This window comes from Chiloscyllium punctatum, chromosome 32 (assembly GCF_047496795.1).
Source record: "Chiloscyllium punctatum isolate Juve2018m chromosome 32, sChiPun1.3, whole genome shotgun sequence".
Taxonomy (NCBI): domain Eukaryota; kingdom Metazoa; phylum Chordata; class Chondrichthyes; order Orectolobiformes; family Hemiscylliidae; genus Chiloscyllium; species Chiloscyllium punctatum.
The window spans coordinates 54,198,894-54,216,811 of NC_092770.1; the positions used below are offsets into that span (position 1 = coordinate 54,198,894).

The 17,918-nt window shown below is 41.5% G+C and overlaps 1 protein-coding gene across 13 annotated transcripts in view; it reads right to left on the reverse strand.

The window, feature by feature from the left end:
• The window catches only part of LOC140458187 (calcium-dependent secretion activator 2-like), a 746,655-nt gene that overhangs the window by 415,417 nt on the left and 313,320 nt on the right, over nt 1-17,918 (reverse strand). For all 13 annotated transcript variants that reach the window (XM_072552408.1, XM_072552415.1, XM_072552410.1 and 10 more), the window contains exons 4-6: nt 11,572-11,652; nt 9,755-9,991; nt 2,994-3,115 (exon numbers count right to left, since the gene is read on the reverse strand). In XM_072552408.1, coding sequence (XP_072408509.1) covers nt 2,994-3,115; nt 9,755-9,991; nt 11,572-11,652 — 440 coding nt within the window. The remainder of the gene's footprint in view (nt 1-2,993; nt 3,116-9,754; nt 9,992-11,571; nt 11,653-17,918) is intronic.

The following is a 17,918-nucleotide window of genomic DNA, read 5'->3' on the forward strand; positions in this document are numbered from 1 at the left end:
CCACATATCCTACGAAGAGACAGGCATAACTGGGGCCCATGCGGGTGCCCATGGCTACTCCAAATCAAAGGTCCTTGGACTCCTCCATTGCCAGACCATAGCAATACGATGGTTGGAGGAAGAGCACCTCATCTTCCGCCTAGGAACCCTCCAACCACAAGGGATGAACTCAGATTTCTCCAGTTTCCTCATTTCCCCTCCCCCCCAACCTTGTCTCAGTCAAATCCCTCGAACTCAGCACCGCCTTCCTAACCTGCAATCTCCTTCTTGACCTCTCTGCCCCCACCCCTACTCCGGCCTATCACCCTCACCTTGACTTCCTTCCACCTATCGCATTTCAAACGCCCCTCCCCCAAGTCCCTCCTCCCTACCTTTTATCTTAGCCTGCTGGACACACTTTCCTCATTCCTGAAGAAGGGCTTATGCCCGAAACGTCGATTCTCCTGCTCCTTGGATGCTGCCTGACCTGCTGTACTTTTCCAGCAACACATTTTCAGCTCAGGTCCTCCTTCCCAGCCTGGCCTATGTTGTTAGTCTCAATGTGGACCACAACATCTGGATCCACCCCTTCCTGCTCCAATATCCTTTCAAGCCAGTCAGAGATGTTCTGCGCCGTCGCACCAGGCAGGCAGCACACTGTGCGGGACTCTCAATTAGGCTTACAAAGGATACTATCTGTCCCCCTAATTATAGAATCCCCTATAACAATGACTTGTCTTTTTGCTCCCCCTCTCTTGATTGGCTTTCTTCACCATGGTGCCATGGTCAGCTGGCTCATCCTCCGTGCAGCCCTTTTCCTCATCCACACAGGGAGAAAGCGTGTCATACCTGTTGGATAAGGTCCAATGCGGAGGTTCCTCCATTCCTGAACTCAGGACCCCCTACTGGCCTCACTTGCAATCACGTCTTGTCCCTGATCACTAATTGAATTTGAACTACTTAGTCTACCAGGAGTGACTGCCGCCTGAAATAAAGCATTCAGTTACTTCTCCCCGTCCTGGGTGTGCAGCAGTGTTTGAAGCTCAGATTCCAGCTCATCAATTCTGAGCCAGAGTTCTTCCAGCCACCAAAACTTGCTGCACATCTGGTCATTCCTGTTCACAATGGGATCAGCCAGCTCCCGCATCATACAGCTGCAGCACATCACCTGCCCAGCCATGTCTACCTAGTTAATTACTTTATTAATTTATATAAATTTATGAGTTAATTAATTTCTAGTACTTCTCTGCTATGCTCTTTTTCAAATAATCTAAACATAGAGAAATGAAAAAAAGAAAAAAATTTTTTTAACCAATCACATGATAAAAAAGAAATAAAAAAAACCTTATCTTCTCAACACACTTTTTTTTGGTTAGAGGAGGGTAGGTAGGAGACACTGCATGTGTAGTGTCTCGGATTTAGCTACTGCCCAAATATATCAGTTAACTCACCTGCCCAGAGCGCAATTTGACCACTCCCACTTCTGTTCCTGCATGTTATGGTCTAATGGCTATTTCCACCGTCTTCTGAAAAAACCCTTCCCACCATTCCAAACTCTGGGCCTTCTCACCTTCAGCCTTTCCTTTCTCAAACTATTTTTTTAAAAACTGAAGTGTCACACCATCACTTTCTGATTTATCTCAATATCTTTTATTTCCTTTATAACTTCAACATGCTGCAGCTCTTTTATTTGACATTTCACCCAACCTTGATAATGAAAAAATATTTCAAGAAATGCACCCTTTAGCCTTGAAAAACACATCCAGCAAAAAGGATGAATGGCTATAATGAACAATGTTTATTTTAATAGCCAACTACCAATGAAAACAGCAATTTGATGAATACTTATTACAGCCCCACTAAATCATGCATCCTTTCCATATTGCTGTATGTGTTTTATTCATTTAGACAGAGAGAAAGCCTTATTTACATTGCATCATTTTGAAAAGCTGTAGTTATACAAACAATAGGCATGAAAGGTACATTTACATTTAATATTGAACTCAAAAGTGATTCAGCTGACATCTCCGCTCCAGCTTCTGTTCCTATTCAACACAGAGAATAACCTTTTGTTCAACTGGCATGCATTAAAATCTAATCTATTGAGTTTACAAAGCTTGGGAGCTCTATTCTCTCAGTGGTATAATAAGACTCCCAAAGAGATCACTATACAGGTTAAAAGCTCTAATGTATTGATAGTATGTTTGATAAAAAGAAAGACCACTCACTGCACTTGGCCCAGGTTTATTTTCCTTACAGTGTGCTTACAAATATTATATACACAGTTAATGGCAAATGTGTGTGTTTTCTGTCCTCCTAATCAGCATATTTGTTTGAGTGAGTAACTATACCTTGCAGACAATATTCCAAACACAAATTGTACTGAGGTCTTGGCCAGGACTGATTCAATGGGCCCAAGGTGGAGAAGAATGAAGCTGATCAGTGCTTCTGTTTTCCTCACTGGATGTATTTGGGTCTGGATTGCAGGTGAGGATAACAACGGGCTCAATTGCAAAGCCACACATTATTGAATCGTCAACCTCACACTTGAAGTGCAAGCAATCACTGGAAGTGACACGCAGATGAGGCAAAGTACAGGAGGGTGTTCATGGAAACATACAACAAAAACTTTAAGGTGAGGCTTGAAGAGAAACTTGCATTAAATGCAGGATGAACAAGAATATGAATATACTTGTGGTATATGGTACAATAGCTGAGGGCCACTTTGGCACAACATGGCTAATATGTCGATTCCCTCTGGATGAACATTGTGACATGTGGCGCCACTTAGGAAAGCAAAAACCATTTGGAAGCACAATGATCTGAAATAAAACCAATAGTTATGAATAAAACCAAGCTTCACAGTTCACAAATGGTAAACCTAGCCAAAAGTCTTATCTGACTGCAATGTTATTTTATTATTAAATGTGGACAAAATCAGAGCTCGAGCAAGCAGAAAACAAGGTGTAGATGTTCCAGACAAAACAAATCTGTATCAAAACAGAGTCACTTACTGTGGCCTTGAGGCTTCTGCTTGGTCAGTCTGAAGTTTTTCTCCACCTTCCACTTCCATTGTGCAATACACAATACGATTGGGGGCCACTGATTTCAACCCCTGAACTTCCATTATAACAATCTAAAAACACAATAGAGAGAGGCTTCAGAAATAGTGAGGGAAGATCTTTGAAAATACATCCTTCTTGCTACAAGGGCCGATAATGCTTACGCATTAGTAGGAGTTGATGTCTCTATCAAGGATAACGTGCTGCATTTAATATTAGAACTGATTAGCTGAAAGTCTGAGGCACAAAAAACACTGGCTTTTTTCTACTGATCCTCCACTAGGGAACAAAGGCACATACAGATGTGTGAGAATGGCACCGCAAAGGATTGGGCCTCTTGTTTGATAGAACTATGATGGAGTGCTGTCAGATATCAAAGTGCGCTTTTGAAGGTTTCTGCTAAGCTTTGCAAACTGTATCACATATGCTTAAACCAAATTCCTTCCTTAGCACTGACATTTCCCTGTCCCCAGTAGCTTCAGCAGCTATAAGTCCAAAGGCTTATATCACTACCCGCACTTGCTTTGATATGTTTCAATGCCATTCACAGACAGACATGTATATGCTGTGCTGAAATATGTTATTCGACACAGCGTTAATTGGGCATCCAATTTAAAAAGTCAATTGCTCAGAATTGGGGTGGGCATGGGAAGATTTATTAGAGTTAGTTAATTCAGCTGCATAGGTTCACTCTGAGTTGATCTTTATTTTTCAAAAGTGGCAATGTCCAAAGAAAAACTGTATTGAAGATCCAATTGGAAGCTCTTCAGTTAAGCTTCTCAACGAGGTATTACCAAATGCACAAAATTTCCTGATCTGGGGCACTGGATTTGAGTGATCACATATGCTTTAAATGAAGGGCTGCAAAATATCAGTGAAAAGCAAAACTTAATAATTTTAAATTAGTCTTATGCAAAGTGGGATCGATGGCAGGTATCCACCATGCCAACTACTCACTTTCTAAACACAGGGCTTGCAGTATGCAAGATGTCCAGTATGGCCCACTGTAGCTGAATGATGTGAAACTGTGCACAAGCCTCATTCAACTCTCCCAGATAATATTCAAATTATGCAACTGCTCTATAATGCAGCTGTGTTGTGGAACAACCAAAAATAAGTCAAACTACGTAAGCTCAGCAACAGTGCCTGAATTATCCATTCCCCTACACCCTCTGTCAAGAAGTCCTCATACATGGGAACTCCCAGCAGCTGCTCACCAACAGCTGGCATGTAAACATCTCACTCTGATCCAACAACAAGCAGCAGGGTTATTTGCAGGAGTACCAGAAAATTACTCAACAGAAGTGACCTCATGCAATTTGGCAAAGGATAATACCTGAATAATCCTGAAGCTATCAAAACTTCTGTAAATAAAGATTGTAATCCCAGGTGACTGCCTGTAACATGAAAGATCAAATCGGATGCATGTCCCAACATTTACAATGCGTGATTGCTTTCATCAGCAGCTTAAGAATATTGATTCTAAATGTTGTAATTCTTGGGAAACTAGTTAACTAGTTGCCAGGATTCAGCTTCTCTCCACTTTGTGAGAATGTGAGTTATGAGAAGATTTGTAGCTCAAGTTGAGGTTCTGGATGTAGGTTTGCTCGCTGAGCTGGGAGGTTCATTTTCAGACGTTTCATCACCATACTAGGTAACATCTTCAGTGAGCCTCCGCATGAAGCACTGGTGGTGTAGCCTGTTTTCTATTTATATGTTTGGGTTTCCTTGGGTTGGTGATGTCATTTCCTGTGGTGACATCATTTTCTATGGTGATGTCATCTCCTGTTCTTTTTCTCCAGGGTTGGCAAATGGTATCCAAGTCAATGTCTCTATTTGGCTCGTCCTAGGATGGATGTGTTGCCCCAGTCGAAGTGGTGTCCTTCCACATCCATATGTAAGGATACTAGTGAGAGTGTCTTTTTGTGGCTAGTTGATGTTCATGTGTCTTGGTGGCTAGTTTTCTGCCTGTTTGTCCAATGTAGTGTTTGTTACAGTTCTTGCAAGGTATTTTGAAAATGACATTATTTGCCTGTCGTCTGTATAAGATCTTTCAAGTTCATTAGCTGCTGTTTTGTGTGTTGGTGGGTATGTGGGCTACCATGATGCCAAGGGATCTCAGTAGTCTGGCAATCATTTCAGAGATGCCTTTGATGTAGGGGAGAGTGGCTAGGGTTTCTGGACCTGGATACTCTCACTAGTATCCTTACAAACGGATGAGGAAGGACACCACTTCGACTGGGATAACACGTCCATCCTGAGACAAGCCAAATAGAGATATGCATGAGAATTCATAGAAGCATGGCATTCCAAATGGACCTCTATCAAAAAACACATTGACTTGGATCCCATTTGCCACCCCCTAAGAAAAAGAACAGGAAATGACATCACCTTAGGAAATGATGTTGCCACAGGAAATGACATCACCAACCCACGGAAACCCAAACATATAAACAGAAAGTGGGCTACATCACCAGCGCTTCATCTGGAGGCTCACTGAAGATGTTACCTAGTATCGTGATGAAATGTCTGAAAATGAACCTTCCAGCTCAGCGAGTCAACCTACACCCACTATATGGGAATGTCCTACTTACTGTTTGCTCTAATTAATTTCTTTCCTCAGCTTTTAACTTTGACCACCAATCTTCTCCAATCCATCTATTAAAGCAAACTGACAGAGCAGAATAATATAATACTTCAGACTAGCATTGCTTAGTGGACAATTGTCTAATGATGGATACATGTTGGTGGTCTATGATAAAGCCACAGCTGATTGAATGACAGAGTTGTAGGCTTTCTTATTTTTTTCATTTTCATTTTCTGCCTTTCTGCAAACTCTTCTGCAGTTAATTCCCAGAAAGGACAAGGACATATTTCTGTGATAAACGTGCTTGTGTTCTGTGACATAAGTGTTTCAGTGACTTCGGGTTATGTAGATTGGGGTAACATGCAAGGTGTAGCTGATGCCTGTCCCAGGAAAATGGTCTGCAGACTTTTAAAGGAAATATTTCAGGTCAATGAGTCACTGAACTATGATCTAGGAGAGAGTGAGGACTGCAGATGCTGGAGATCAGAGTTGAGACTGTGGTGCTGGAAAAGCACAGCTGGTCAGGCAGCATCTGAGGAGCAGGAGAATTGATGTTTCGGGCATAAGCCCTTCATCAGGAATGTATGCCTGAAATGTCAATTCTCCTGCTCCTCGGATGCTGCCTGACCTGCTGTGCTTTTTCAGCACCACACTCTCAACACAGAACTATGATCTGCCAACTTCACATACAGCATGAGCAAATTGTATATTAGATTGCACAGGCTGGGTGCAGAGCAAACAGAAGTTCAGGTAACAACATCTGTTCAAAGCCTGACCTGTATGTATTTGTGCAGCTCTGTGCAGGAAAAAGCCCTGCGACAGGGAGCTTGTCTGCTATTAATCTTGTAGCTTTGTCATCCCATCCTAACCAAGCAGAAAAGCCCAAGGTGAACTGGGAAGTGATGCACATTAGTGTTGATGCTGCTGTCAACATTCTTTGCACTTGTTGACATTGCAGTGAGTTTGTCAGCCAAACTGTGGAACAAAATGATAACCTTCCATTCATTAATGCAGTGGTCAGCAAGATCTATTTTCCATGGCCAAACTTTATCTAGGAAGTGTTCCCTTACTCACAAGCGAATATACAAACAAACCAGACAGGTCCAAACAGCAGAAAGCAAATTTCAGGAATATCAATGCTGACCAACGTTTGATCAAAAATGAAAGTCACCATAAGAATGAATATTTTGTACTTCTTGTGTTGTGGTTACTGGAGAAGACTGTTAATGGCAAAAAAAGTTCCTCATGCAATAACCCTGACAAATGTGTATTTTGGTCAGTCCTTCTCAGACCCTCTGAGTTCATAGAGTCATAGAGATGTACAGCATGGAAACAGACCCTTCGGTCCAACCCGTCCATGTTGACCAGACATCCCAACCCAATCTAGTCCCACCTGCCAGCACCCGACCCATTTCCCTCCAAACCCTTCCTATTCATATACCCATCTAAATGCCTCTTAAATCTTGCAATTGTACCAGCCTCCACCACATCCTCTGGCAGCTCATTCCATACACGTACCACCCTCTGCATGAAAAAGTTGCCCCTTAGGTCTCTTTAGTATTTTTCCGCTCTCACCCTAAACCAATGCACTCTAGTTCTGGACTCCCCACAACTTGTCTATTCACCCTCTCCATGCCCCTCATGATTTTGTAAACTTCTGTAACGTCACCCCTCAGCCTCCGACGCTCCAGGGAAAACAGCCCCAGCCTGTTCAGCCTCTTCCTGTAGCTCAGATCCTCCAACCCTGGCAACATACTTGTAAATCTTTTCTGAACCCTTGCAAGTTTCACAACATCTTTCCGATAGGAAGGAGACCAGAATTGCATGCAATATTCCAACAGCAGCCTAACCAATGTCCTGTACAGCCGCAACATGACCTCCCAACTCCTGTACTCAATACTCTGACCAATAACGGAAAGCATACCAAACGCCTTCTTCACTATTCTATCTACCTGCGACTCCACTTTTAAGGGGCTATGAAACTGCACTCCAAGGTCTCTTTTTTCAGCAACAGTCTCTAGGACCTTACCATTAAGTGTATAAGTCATGCTAAGGTTTGCTTTCCCAAAATGCAGCACCTCGCATTTATCTGAATTAAACTCCATCTGCCACCTCTCGGCCCATCTGGTCCAGATCCTGTTGTAATCTGAGGTAACCCTCTTCGTTATTCACAACACCTCCAATTTTGGTGTCATCTGCAAACTTACTAACTGTACCTCGTATACTCGCATCCAAATCATTTATGTAAATGACAAAAAGTAGAGGGCCCAACACCGATCCTTGTGGCACTCCACTGGTCACAGGCCGCAGTCTGAAAAACAACCCTCCTCCACCACCCTCTGTTTTCTACCTTTGAGCCAGTTCCATATCCAAATGGCTAGTTCTCCCTGTATTCCATGAGATCTAACCTTGCTAATCAGTCTCCCATGGGGAATCTTGTCAAAAGTTGCTCTCCTTATTTCTGATACAGGATGTCCCCTGAGATTTTGAAGCATCTGGAGTTTTTGGACCTAGCTGCGATATTTAAAATCACTCCTCCTTCAGTTTTTTGCGGGTTCCTCTCTGCTGTCAAAAAAAATACATTACCATAGACCCTGGAAATCTGAAATAAAATCAGAAAATGCTGGAGGAACTCGACAGATCTACAGAGAGAGAAAGAGTGAAGGTTTGGAGCCTGATGTGACTCTTCTTTCACACACTTCTGAACTGCCATTTTGGATTTGTTAAGTGTGTGTGAGAAACTGTCTCAATCTATATGTAGATGGCCTTACTGGAGAATGGGCAAAACTCAGCCTCCTCTTGGGAAGTAAGGCAGGGCAAGTGCCTGTGGAGTTAGTGGGGGGGCACTTTCAGACCCGTGACCATAATTCTATCAGTTTAAAATAGTTATTGAAAACGAATAGGTCTCATCTAAAACTTAAAGTTCTAAATTGGGGCAAGGCCAATTTTAACAGTATTAGATAGGATTTTTCAAAAGTTGACTGGGGGAGGCAGTTCACAGGTCAAGGGTTGACTCGCAAGTGGGAGGCTTTCAAACGTGGAATAAAGAGAGTTCAGGGCCAGCATGTTCCTATTCGTGCGAAGGGCAAGACTGGCACAAATAGGGAACACTGAACAATTAGAGATATTGAGGTGCTGGTCAAGAAAAAGAAAGAGGCATGTATCAGGTAGAGACCACTATATCAAGTGAATCCCTTGAGGAGTCAACGGGATGTAGGAATACACCTAAGAGGGAAATTAGGAAGGCAAAAAGAGGTCATGAGATAACTAGCAGTTAAGGTTAAGGAGAATCCACAAGAGATTCAATAAGCAGATTAAGGACAAAATAGCAATCAGGGAGAGAGTAGGGCTCCTTAAAGATCAACAAGACACGGTGGCACAGTGGTTAGCACTGCTGCCTCACAGCGCCAGAGACCCAGGTTCGATTCCCGCCTCAGGCGACTCTGTGTGTGGAGTTTGCACAGTGTCTGCGTGGGTTTCCTCCAGGTGCTCTGGTTTCCTCCCACAATCCAAAAATGTGCAGGTTAGGTGAATTGGCCATGCTAAATTGCCCGTAGTGTTAGGTAAAGGGGTAAATATCGGGGAATAGGTGAGTTGCGGGTCGGTGTGGACTTGTTGGACCGAAGGGCCTGTTTCCACTGTAAGTAATCTAATCTAATTCATGAATCTAATCTAAGACTGCGTGTGGAACTACAGGAGATGGGTTAGACCCTAAATAAATATTTTGCACTCATATTTATGGTGGAGAAAAACATGGGAACTCAGGGAAATAGTGATGTCTTGAAAAAAAAAGAGTCCACATTCCAGAAGAAGAGGTGCTGGAGATCTTAAAATTCCTAAAGGTAGGTAAATCCTTGGCACCTGATCAACTGTATCCCAAGTGTCTCCCAAAGAGAAACGGTTCATGTTCACTTCATTTGTGACCTTTAAAAGCCAAATCTCCCATCTCTCAGCTCCAAGCGCCCACAGCTGTCAGAGGCTCATGCAGCAGGATCTTAGAAGAGAACAAATTTATTCTTGCCGTGCCATTTTTGCAGCAATATGCTAACAAATCATTTTTCAATTCAACAGTGGCAAATTTAAAATTTTAATGTCAGACGGATCCCATGAATCCCAATTGACCAACCTCCAGCGTGAATGACAGGACGACGTCGGATTTTGAGAGCTGGATCTCGTTTTCATCGCCAATGTCCAAAAAGGAGGAATTCTGGGACCGTTTCAGCTTTTGCAGTTTAAACTCTGGTCCTCCCTTTGCCACTGGCAGACTTTCCAAGTTGGCCATGAGCAGGTTAACGGAAGATTTCAGCTCTTCAATGTACATATTCTCCATATCCTTCTGGACAAACTTCAGAAATTTTCGCTCCTTTAAAAAAAGGAATAGAATAATAAAACATCCAGAAGTGTAAGAACAAATAAAATGATAACAATTGTGCCAATGACAGACCCTGCAGGATACTGTGAAAGTACAGTGAATAAGCATGGGCTAGCAATATATACAAGGGCAGCTCCCTCCTTTTGTTGTGATTGGGTGCTTGTCAGAAATGTGTGTCTACATTTAAGCTGATCTCAACACAGCCTTTTTCTGTTATTTGAATTTAAGTTTGAATTCCCCTTGCAGGCCCAAGACGCTAACAGTAACAATGGTGTCTACATGTTTGTGTTTCTAACAGTCCAGAATAGGCCTGGACACTCCAGGCTGATAGATGAATCTTCAGGACAATGCTGTGAGCAACAAGGAAGAGAGAGAAAAAGAGTAAAGGGATGTTAAAAATAAAACTTGCTTCAAACATTTCTTCTCCTTGTTTATAAAATACTAGAGTTGAAAAAAGATATTTAATTGTATGTCAATAATCATTCAATGGGCAATGAAGAATCTATTCACTTCCCAGTTCAGATGGGAAGGCAGTGCTTTGAGGATAGTCATGCTGAGCAACCAATGGTGGGAGTCTGGGAAACTTGTACAATTAAATATTGCAGAATACATACAATTAGTGTTATCAGCCTTATTTAGGGTTGTATAGAATACTTTCACCACTGTCCCACAAAGAGGGAAAGCACTTCTGCTTGCACCTGGTAAATTGAGTACTTCGATGTGCAGGACAAAATCAACCTGCTTAGAGTCTTACAACAGCCACAGTCAAGTGTGGATGCAAAAGCTTAAATAAGTCTGAAGATGGCCTCGTGGTATTATCGCTGCACTGTTAATCCAGAGACCCAGGTAATGTTCTGGGGAGCAGGGTTCAAATCCTGCCATGGTAGATGGTGGCATTTGAATTCAATAAATATCTGGAATTAACAGTCTAATGATGACCATGAATCCATTGTTGATTGTCAGAGGAAAAACCCATCTGATTCACTAATGTCAGTTAGGGGAGGAAATTGCCATCCTTATCTGGTCTGGCCGACATGTGACTCCAGACCCATAAGAGTGTGGCTGACTCTCAACAATTAGGGATGAGCTATAATTGCTGGCCTAGCCAGCAGTGTCCTCATCCAGTGAATTAATAAAAAAAAGTCAGGTGATTTGGCCATGCTAAATTGTCCATTATGTCCAGGGACAGACAGTCCCAGTGGATTATATACAGTAAACGTGGAATTATGGGGTAGGGGGCTGGGTTTGGGTGAGATGCTCTTTGGCGGGTTGGTGCAAATTCAATGAGCCAAATGGCCTCTTTCCACACTGTTGAGATTTCATGATTCTAGTAAGGAAGTAATGTTTTTGGACTGGAAGTGTGCATTGTATGCAGGAATTTTCATCACCTTTAGGTGGATGCTGTTCGTCATCTGAATGTGATCGAGTCCCCATATGGCATTGCTGTAAGATTAGCACCTAATTTCTCTGCTGAACTGATTGCTCAACATGGGTAAACCTGCATTGTTTAATTTCAAATACAGTTCTAATATTCATAATAGGTAGAGTATTCATTATCAGTCAACGCTTACTTTGGCTAACTGTTCGGCCATCTGCAGTCTCCCATCAAGTTCCCGTCGAATCTGAGCTGCTTGTTCATCAGCATTGTCCAGCTAAAATTCAAAATACATTTCGAGAGGTTAGGGCAAAAACCAAAAGGAAAATTGTTGCTGATGCTGGAAATCTGAAACAAAAACTTAAAATACTTCAAACGTTCAGCAGGTAGTGTAGTGGCTGTGGAAAATGGGATTGTCAATATTAATCAGAAACATGCTTGGATATGCTAACACCTCTGACCACCTTACATTCACCTTTAAGATGATTAAGACTTTTCTCCTGGTTTGCTTGCGAGCATTAAAAATTAAATCTCAAGTTCTTGGAGAGTGATCTCCAATTCTACATGATTGTTGGACAACTGGCAAAACAAGTGGAGAGAAAACCAAAAATAACATTTCAGATTGGGAACCTTTTCTCTCAGGGGCTTGGGAGCAAATCTTTACACTTAGGTGGACAGAATACCATGTATAAAACATAATTTACTTTCTCTCTTGCTTTCTTACCCTGTTAAATTAAAAAAAACAAACATATTTATGTGTATGCAAAACTTGGGAGACATCTGATGGACTTAGAAGTAGTAATGTACGAAATAATAATAAATAATAGAAAATGGCAGGCAGTTTTAAACTAAGTCAAATTCCCGGGTAACTGTCCAACTGAATACACTCGGCCTTCCCTCTGAATCCTCCTAAACCCATTCCCTTTTCCCATTTTAAAGGCTGCCAATATGGAGCTGGTGATAATAAATACCTATCATTTCGAATTTGGGCTCTGAAACTCATGAGCTATGAATTCTTAATGATCGCAAAATGAACAAAACATTATTAAAAGGAACTAGCATTTCAACAGACTGTGCATCTGTCATGCCTGAGGATCAATTCTTAATGAATTTCTGGCTGGAAATGGTAAGGTAATGGAGGCAGATTAATAGGACTGATGATGCAGATAATTAACTACATTTCCACATTACATATAATTGTAATTGTTTGCAGATCCATAGTATCAAGTCAGAGTGTTTCCAGTTAGACATTACTCGCAATGATTTACAGCAGTCTGATCAGTCTATCATAACCAGAAAAAGGGAATCTGAAGTGCTGTCAGTTGAAAAGCTTTTCTTCCCTCCCTCTAGTGTATTTGTCTTATCCTAATATATCAAAAGGTTACTGTAAATCCTCTAACATAATAATAATTCAAAAATGTACTGAGTACGTAACTTTAAAAAGGAGTTGCAGACTCAGCAGAGCTATCAATCTTGGTGAATGTTAGAAGCGAGATTTATAATCAGTGATGACACAGATCAGAAATCTATTTAAAATAGGAGAAGCCAGAAACATGTCAAAAATAAGTAAAATTTAAAACACTTGGCAAGCCTAAAACATGATTCTTCATAAGACTCAGAGCTGGAAGGTCATTATCACATTTTGTTATTTGGTTTAACTTCAGTGTAGCTTTGTTTCCCTGGAGATGAATGACACACCTCTGACTGAGAACTTTAAACATCAAATATAGATGGCTTTAATGACACACCTTGGGTTAAAAAAAACATTGTTGAATAGATTCTTTTCATGATCAGATTCAATAATCTCTTCTTCAATTTCTCAGAAACATTATGATATCACACCCAAACACAAAAATAACTTCAATAGGTATTTATTTAAACTTTGAATTTTCTTTACAAAATATATTCCAAGTTGTGTAAACAGAATTCCATGAGATGATTTTTATCCAATTTAATCAAAGTTTCACTTTACCCTCCTAAGAACTGGAGATCTATTGTTTAAAAATATTCAGCCATAACACCACCAAAAAAATCATACATACAGGATTGCAATCCTCAGAATCACAGAATCTCTACGGTTTGTAAAGAGGTCATTTGGCCGATTGAGTCTGCACTGGCTCGCCAATGAGCATCCCATCCAGACTGTACCCCCTACTCTATCCCTCTAACCCCATTTCCCATGGCTAATCCACCTAGCCTGCACCTCTCAGAACCATATGGACAATTTAGTACGGCAAAACCACCTAATCTGCACGTCTTTAGATTGCAGGAAGAAATTGGAGGAACCCCACGCAGACACGGGGAGAACATGCACACTCCACACAGACAGTTGCCCGAAGATAGGATTGAACCTGTGAGGCAGCAGTGCTAACCACTGAGCTCAGATATTACTCATGTTTAGCATCAAAAGGACAACCCTATCCATAACAGGAACTAAAATATGATTTCATATGCCCAATGAGCATATTAAATGAAGTGACAACATAGTTAGTGAATGCACTGGCAGCAATCTTCACAGAATTCTTACATCCTGGAAAAGTCCCAGCATATTGGAAACTGGCACTGTAACAGCATTATGGAAAAGGGAAGGAGACAAAAAACTGGTAACTAGCTGTTTGCTTAACATGGCTACTGAGAATGTTAGAGTATATAATAACGGATGCAATAGCAGAGCATTTGAAGATACATAATATAATTAAGCAGAGTCAGCATGGCTTCATGAAGGGGAAGTCATGCCTGACAAATTTATTATGAGTTCTTTGAGGAGGTAACAAGCCGGATAAAGCGATAGCAGTAAATGCAATATATTTGGATTTTCAGAAGGCATTTGATAAGGTACTGCACTTGCTGCTTAATAAGAGGTATTGAGGGTAATATATCAGCACGGATAGAGAGTTGGTTAACTTAACAAGTACAGTGAGTCGGGATGAGGAGGAAGTTTTCAGGATGGCAACTTGTACCTTGTGGAGTACTACAGGGATCAATGCTGGGACCATAAAGTTTACAATACGTACCACTGACTTGGATGATGGAAGCAAGTTTACGAACGATGCAAAAGGATGGGAAATGCTGAGGATGACACAGAGTCTATAGAGGGAGATGAAGAGGTTAACTGAGTAAGCAAAAGTTTTGTAGATGGAACTTAATATAGGAAAATATTATGGGTCATGCACTTGAGCAGAAAGACTTGAGGAGCTGAATATTATTTAAACAGAGAAAGACTATTGAAAGCTGCAGCCGGGTGGGATTAGGAGTCATTCTGCATGAATCCTAAAAAAGCTAGTATCCAGGTTCAGCAGGAGATCAGAAACATTCCATTTTAAATGCTGACCTTTATTTTAGAGGGAATGGAATGTAACAATAGGTGACTGGCAAAAATTATAAGAGGCATAGTTAGACTACTCCCAGAATACTGTCAATGGTTTTACTCCCTCTATCCAAGGAAAGATTTTACTGGCACTGGATCCCAGACATACAGACTTATTTTTGAGGAGAGATATCAAAGAAAGCACATGCAACGTGCCTTACTGACTATTGCCCAGTGGCTCAGACCTCCATATCATGAAGTGCTTTGAGAGGCTGCTCATGGCCCACATCAACTCCAGTCTCCCAGCCTGCCTTGATCCCCTGCAATTTGCCAACTGACGTAACAGGTCCACAGTGGATACCATTTCCCTGGCCCTACACTCATCCCTGGAACATGTGGATATCAAGGACAGCTACATCAGACTCCTACTCATCGACTACTAGTCCACCTTCAACACCATTATCCCCTCCAGACTAATCTTAAAACTCCAAGATCTGGCTCCACCCTCGACAACTGGATCCTTAGCTTCCTGACCCACAGACCACAATCAATGAAGATAGGCAAATGAACCTCCTCCACAGTAGCCCTCAACACTGGAACCCTCCCCAACAATGGGTCCTCAGCCCCCCTACTGTACTCCCAATATAACAATGACTGCATAGCCAAATTCCTTATGAATGGCATCTTCAAGTTTGCTGATGACTCCACCATGGTAGGATGGATGTTAACAGTAAGCCAGAATACAGAAGGGAGATAGGGGGCTTGGTGTCATGGTGCAATGATAACAACATTTCTCTCAATGTCAGCAAAACAAAAGAACTGATCATCAACTTCAGGAAGAAAGGAAAAGAACGTGGCCCCATCTACATCAATGGAGCTGAGTTGGTGAGAGTGGAGAGTGTCAAGTCCCGAGGAGTGATGATAACCTGGATAATCTGTCGTGGACTTCCCATGTAGATGCAATGGTCAAGATGGCACAGGAACACTCCTCTTCCTCAGGCAGCTTAGGGAATTCAACATGTCCATAAGAACTTTCACCAACGTTAACAGGTATACCACTGAAAGCATTCCACCCAGGTGTATAACGGCCTGGTATGGCAACTGCTCTGCCCAGGATCATAAGAAAGTACAGAAGTTTGTGTGCACAGTCAGGCATTGCGGAAGCCAATCTCCCATCCATGGACTTCATTTACACTTCTCATCGCTGTGGAAAGGCTGCCAACATCATCAAAGATCCCTCCCACCCTGGTAATGCTCTCCTACAACCTTTTCCGTCAGGCAGTAGATACAGAAGCTTGACCACATGTAACAACAGATTCAAGAACAGCTTCTTCCCTGCCGTTATTATCAGAACGGACTCTCTAACTTCATATCATGTTGATCTTGCTTTGTGCACCTCTTGTGCAGTGTAACCTGAATGTCTCACTCTGTCCATGCATCCTATGTACTTCCTTGTTTGCTATGATCTACCTCTACTGCTCGTAAAACAAAGACTTTCACTGTACTTAGGTACAGGTGATTACAATAAGTCAAATCAAATCAAATCAAGGTTTTGTATGTTGGGTCTGTATTCATGAGAGCTTAGAAGAATGAAAGATAGCCTTATTGAAACATGTAAGATTCTTAGGAGACTTGACATAGTAGATGTGAAAGGTTACTTTGCCTTTGTGGAAGAGTCTAGGTCCAGAGGGCACAATCTTGGTATGAGATTAACACCATGGGAGAATTGAGGGCTATCAGGAGTCAGGGATGTTCCTAATATTCAAAGCCCTAAACAAGAATGCATGATGCCTAATGCTAAATTGAAAACTGCACACAAATTACAACTTTGAAGGAAAATATAAGGATGGCTTAGCCAAAAGCAAATTCAAATGACCTCCATGAAATCTTCTACCTCAGGAAACAGCTGTTACATTCAGGAGAAATCAGCTGAATTCCAGAGAACTGTGGCACAACTTTAGTCACAGGAAAAGCAAATGAACTTTGAAGATTTCGTAAAGAAAAGGGAATTATTGGAGGGGAGAAGTTAAAAAGAGTTTCTAGTATAAGTCTTTGTAAACTATAGCAAAAGGTCTACAGCACTAACTTTCAATAAAAAGTTTGGTTTTGTTTAGAATCAGCAAATCTCATGATGTTGTTTTGTTAATTACTGTCTGTTCAAGTTGCTCATTAAATGTTGATCGTCTGTAATAAAATTGTAACAGCGTCGTACATACTTTACTTTCCACTAAGATACCATACAAAAACACTGCACTTACTGTTTCTTATGAAACTGGCATTGCAGACTGGTCAACTTTATAGTGCAGTGCAACCTTATAGACAATCTTACAGCTTGTAAAATGACATTGTATTGATCTGGAGGAAAATGCAGTGGTATGTTTAGTAAGCTTGCAGATGACTTCAAAACAGGTAATGAGAAGGATTGTCAAAGGATATAGCAGGATATAGTCAAATTGATTTTTGGGCAGGCAAATGGCAGGTGGAATTTAACCCAGACAAATATAAGCTGATATATTTTGGAAGACCAAATACAATAAATGGCAGAGCCTCAGGAGCATTGACATACAGAGGGATCTGGGCGTACAGGCCCACAGATCCCTGAAAGTGGCGACACTTATGGTTTAAATGCTCGAGAAGGCATACAACATACTTGCTTTCATTGGTTGGAGCACCAAATATAAAAGTTGTGTTACAGCTATGTGATACTTTAGTTTGACCACACCTGGAATATTGCATGTAGTTCTGATGATCACACCCCCTACCAGAAAGACATGGATGCTTTGGAGATGGTGCAGAGAAGGCTTAGTGGGATGTTGCCTGGTCTGAAGAGTTTTAGTTATGAGGAGAGGTTTGGATAGACTCAGATTATTTTAACTGGAAAGATAGAGGCTAAGAGGCAACCTAATAGAAGTCTATAAAATTATGCGAGACATAGAAAAGGTGGATAGTCAGAGGCGTCTTTGCCCCCAAGATGTTAATGTCAACTACAAGAGGGCACAGATTCAAGGTGAGAGGGACAAAGTGTAGGGGAGAAGTGTGGGAAAAATGTTTTACCCAGAGAGTGGTGGTGCCTGGAACACACTGTCTGTGAAGGGGCTGTAAGCAGACATGTCAGCAACATTTAAGGCATATCGTGATAGACACACAAACAGGAGGTAAACAGAGGGATAGAACTGCATTTGGGCGATAAGTCTAAATAAGGATCAGTGGTTAACACTGTTGCTTCACAGCACCAG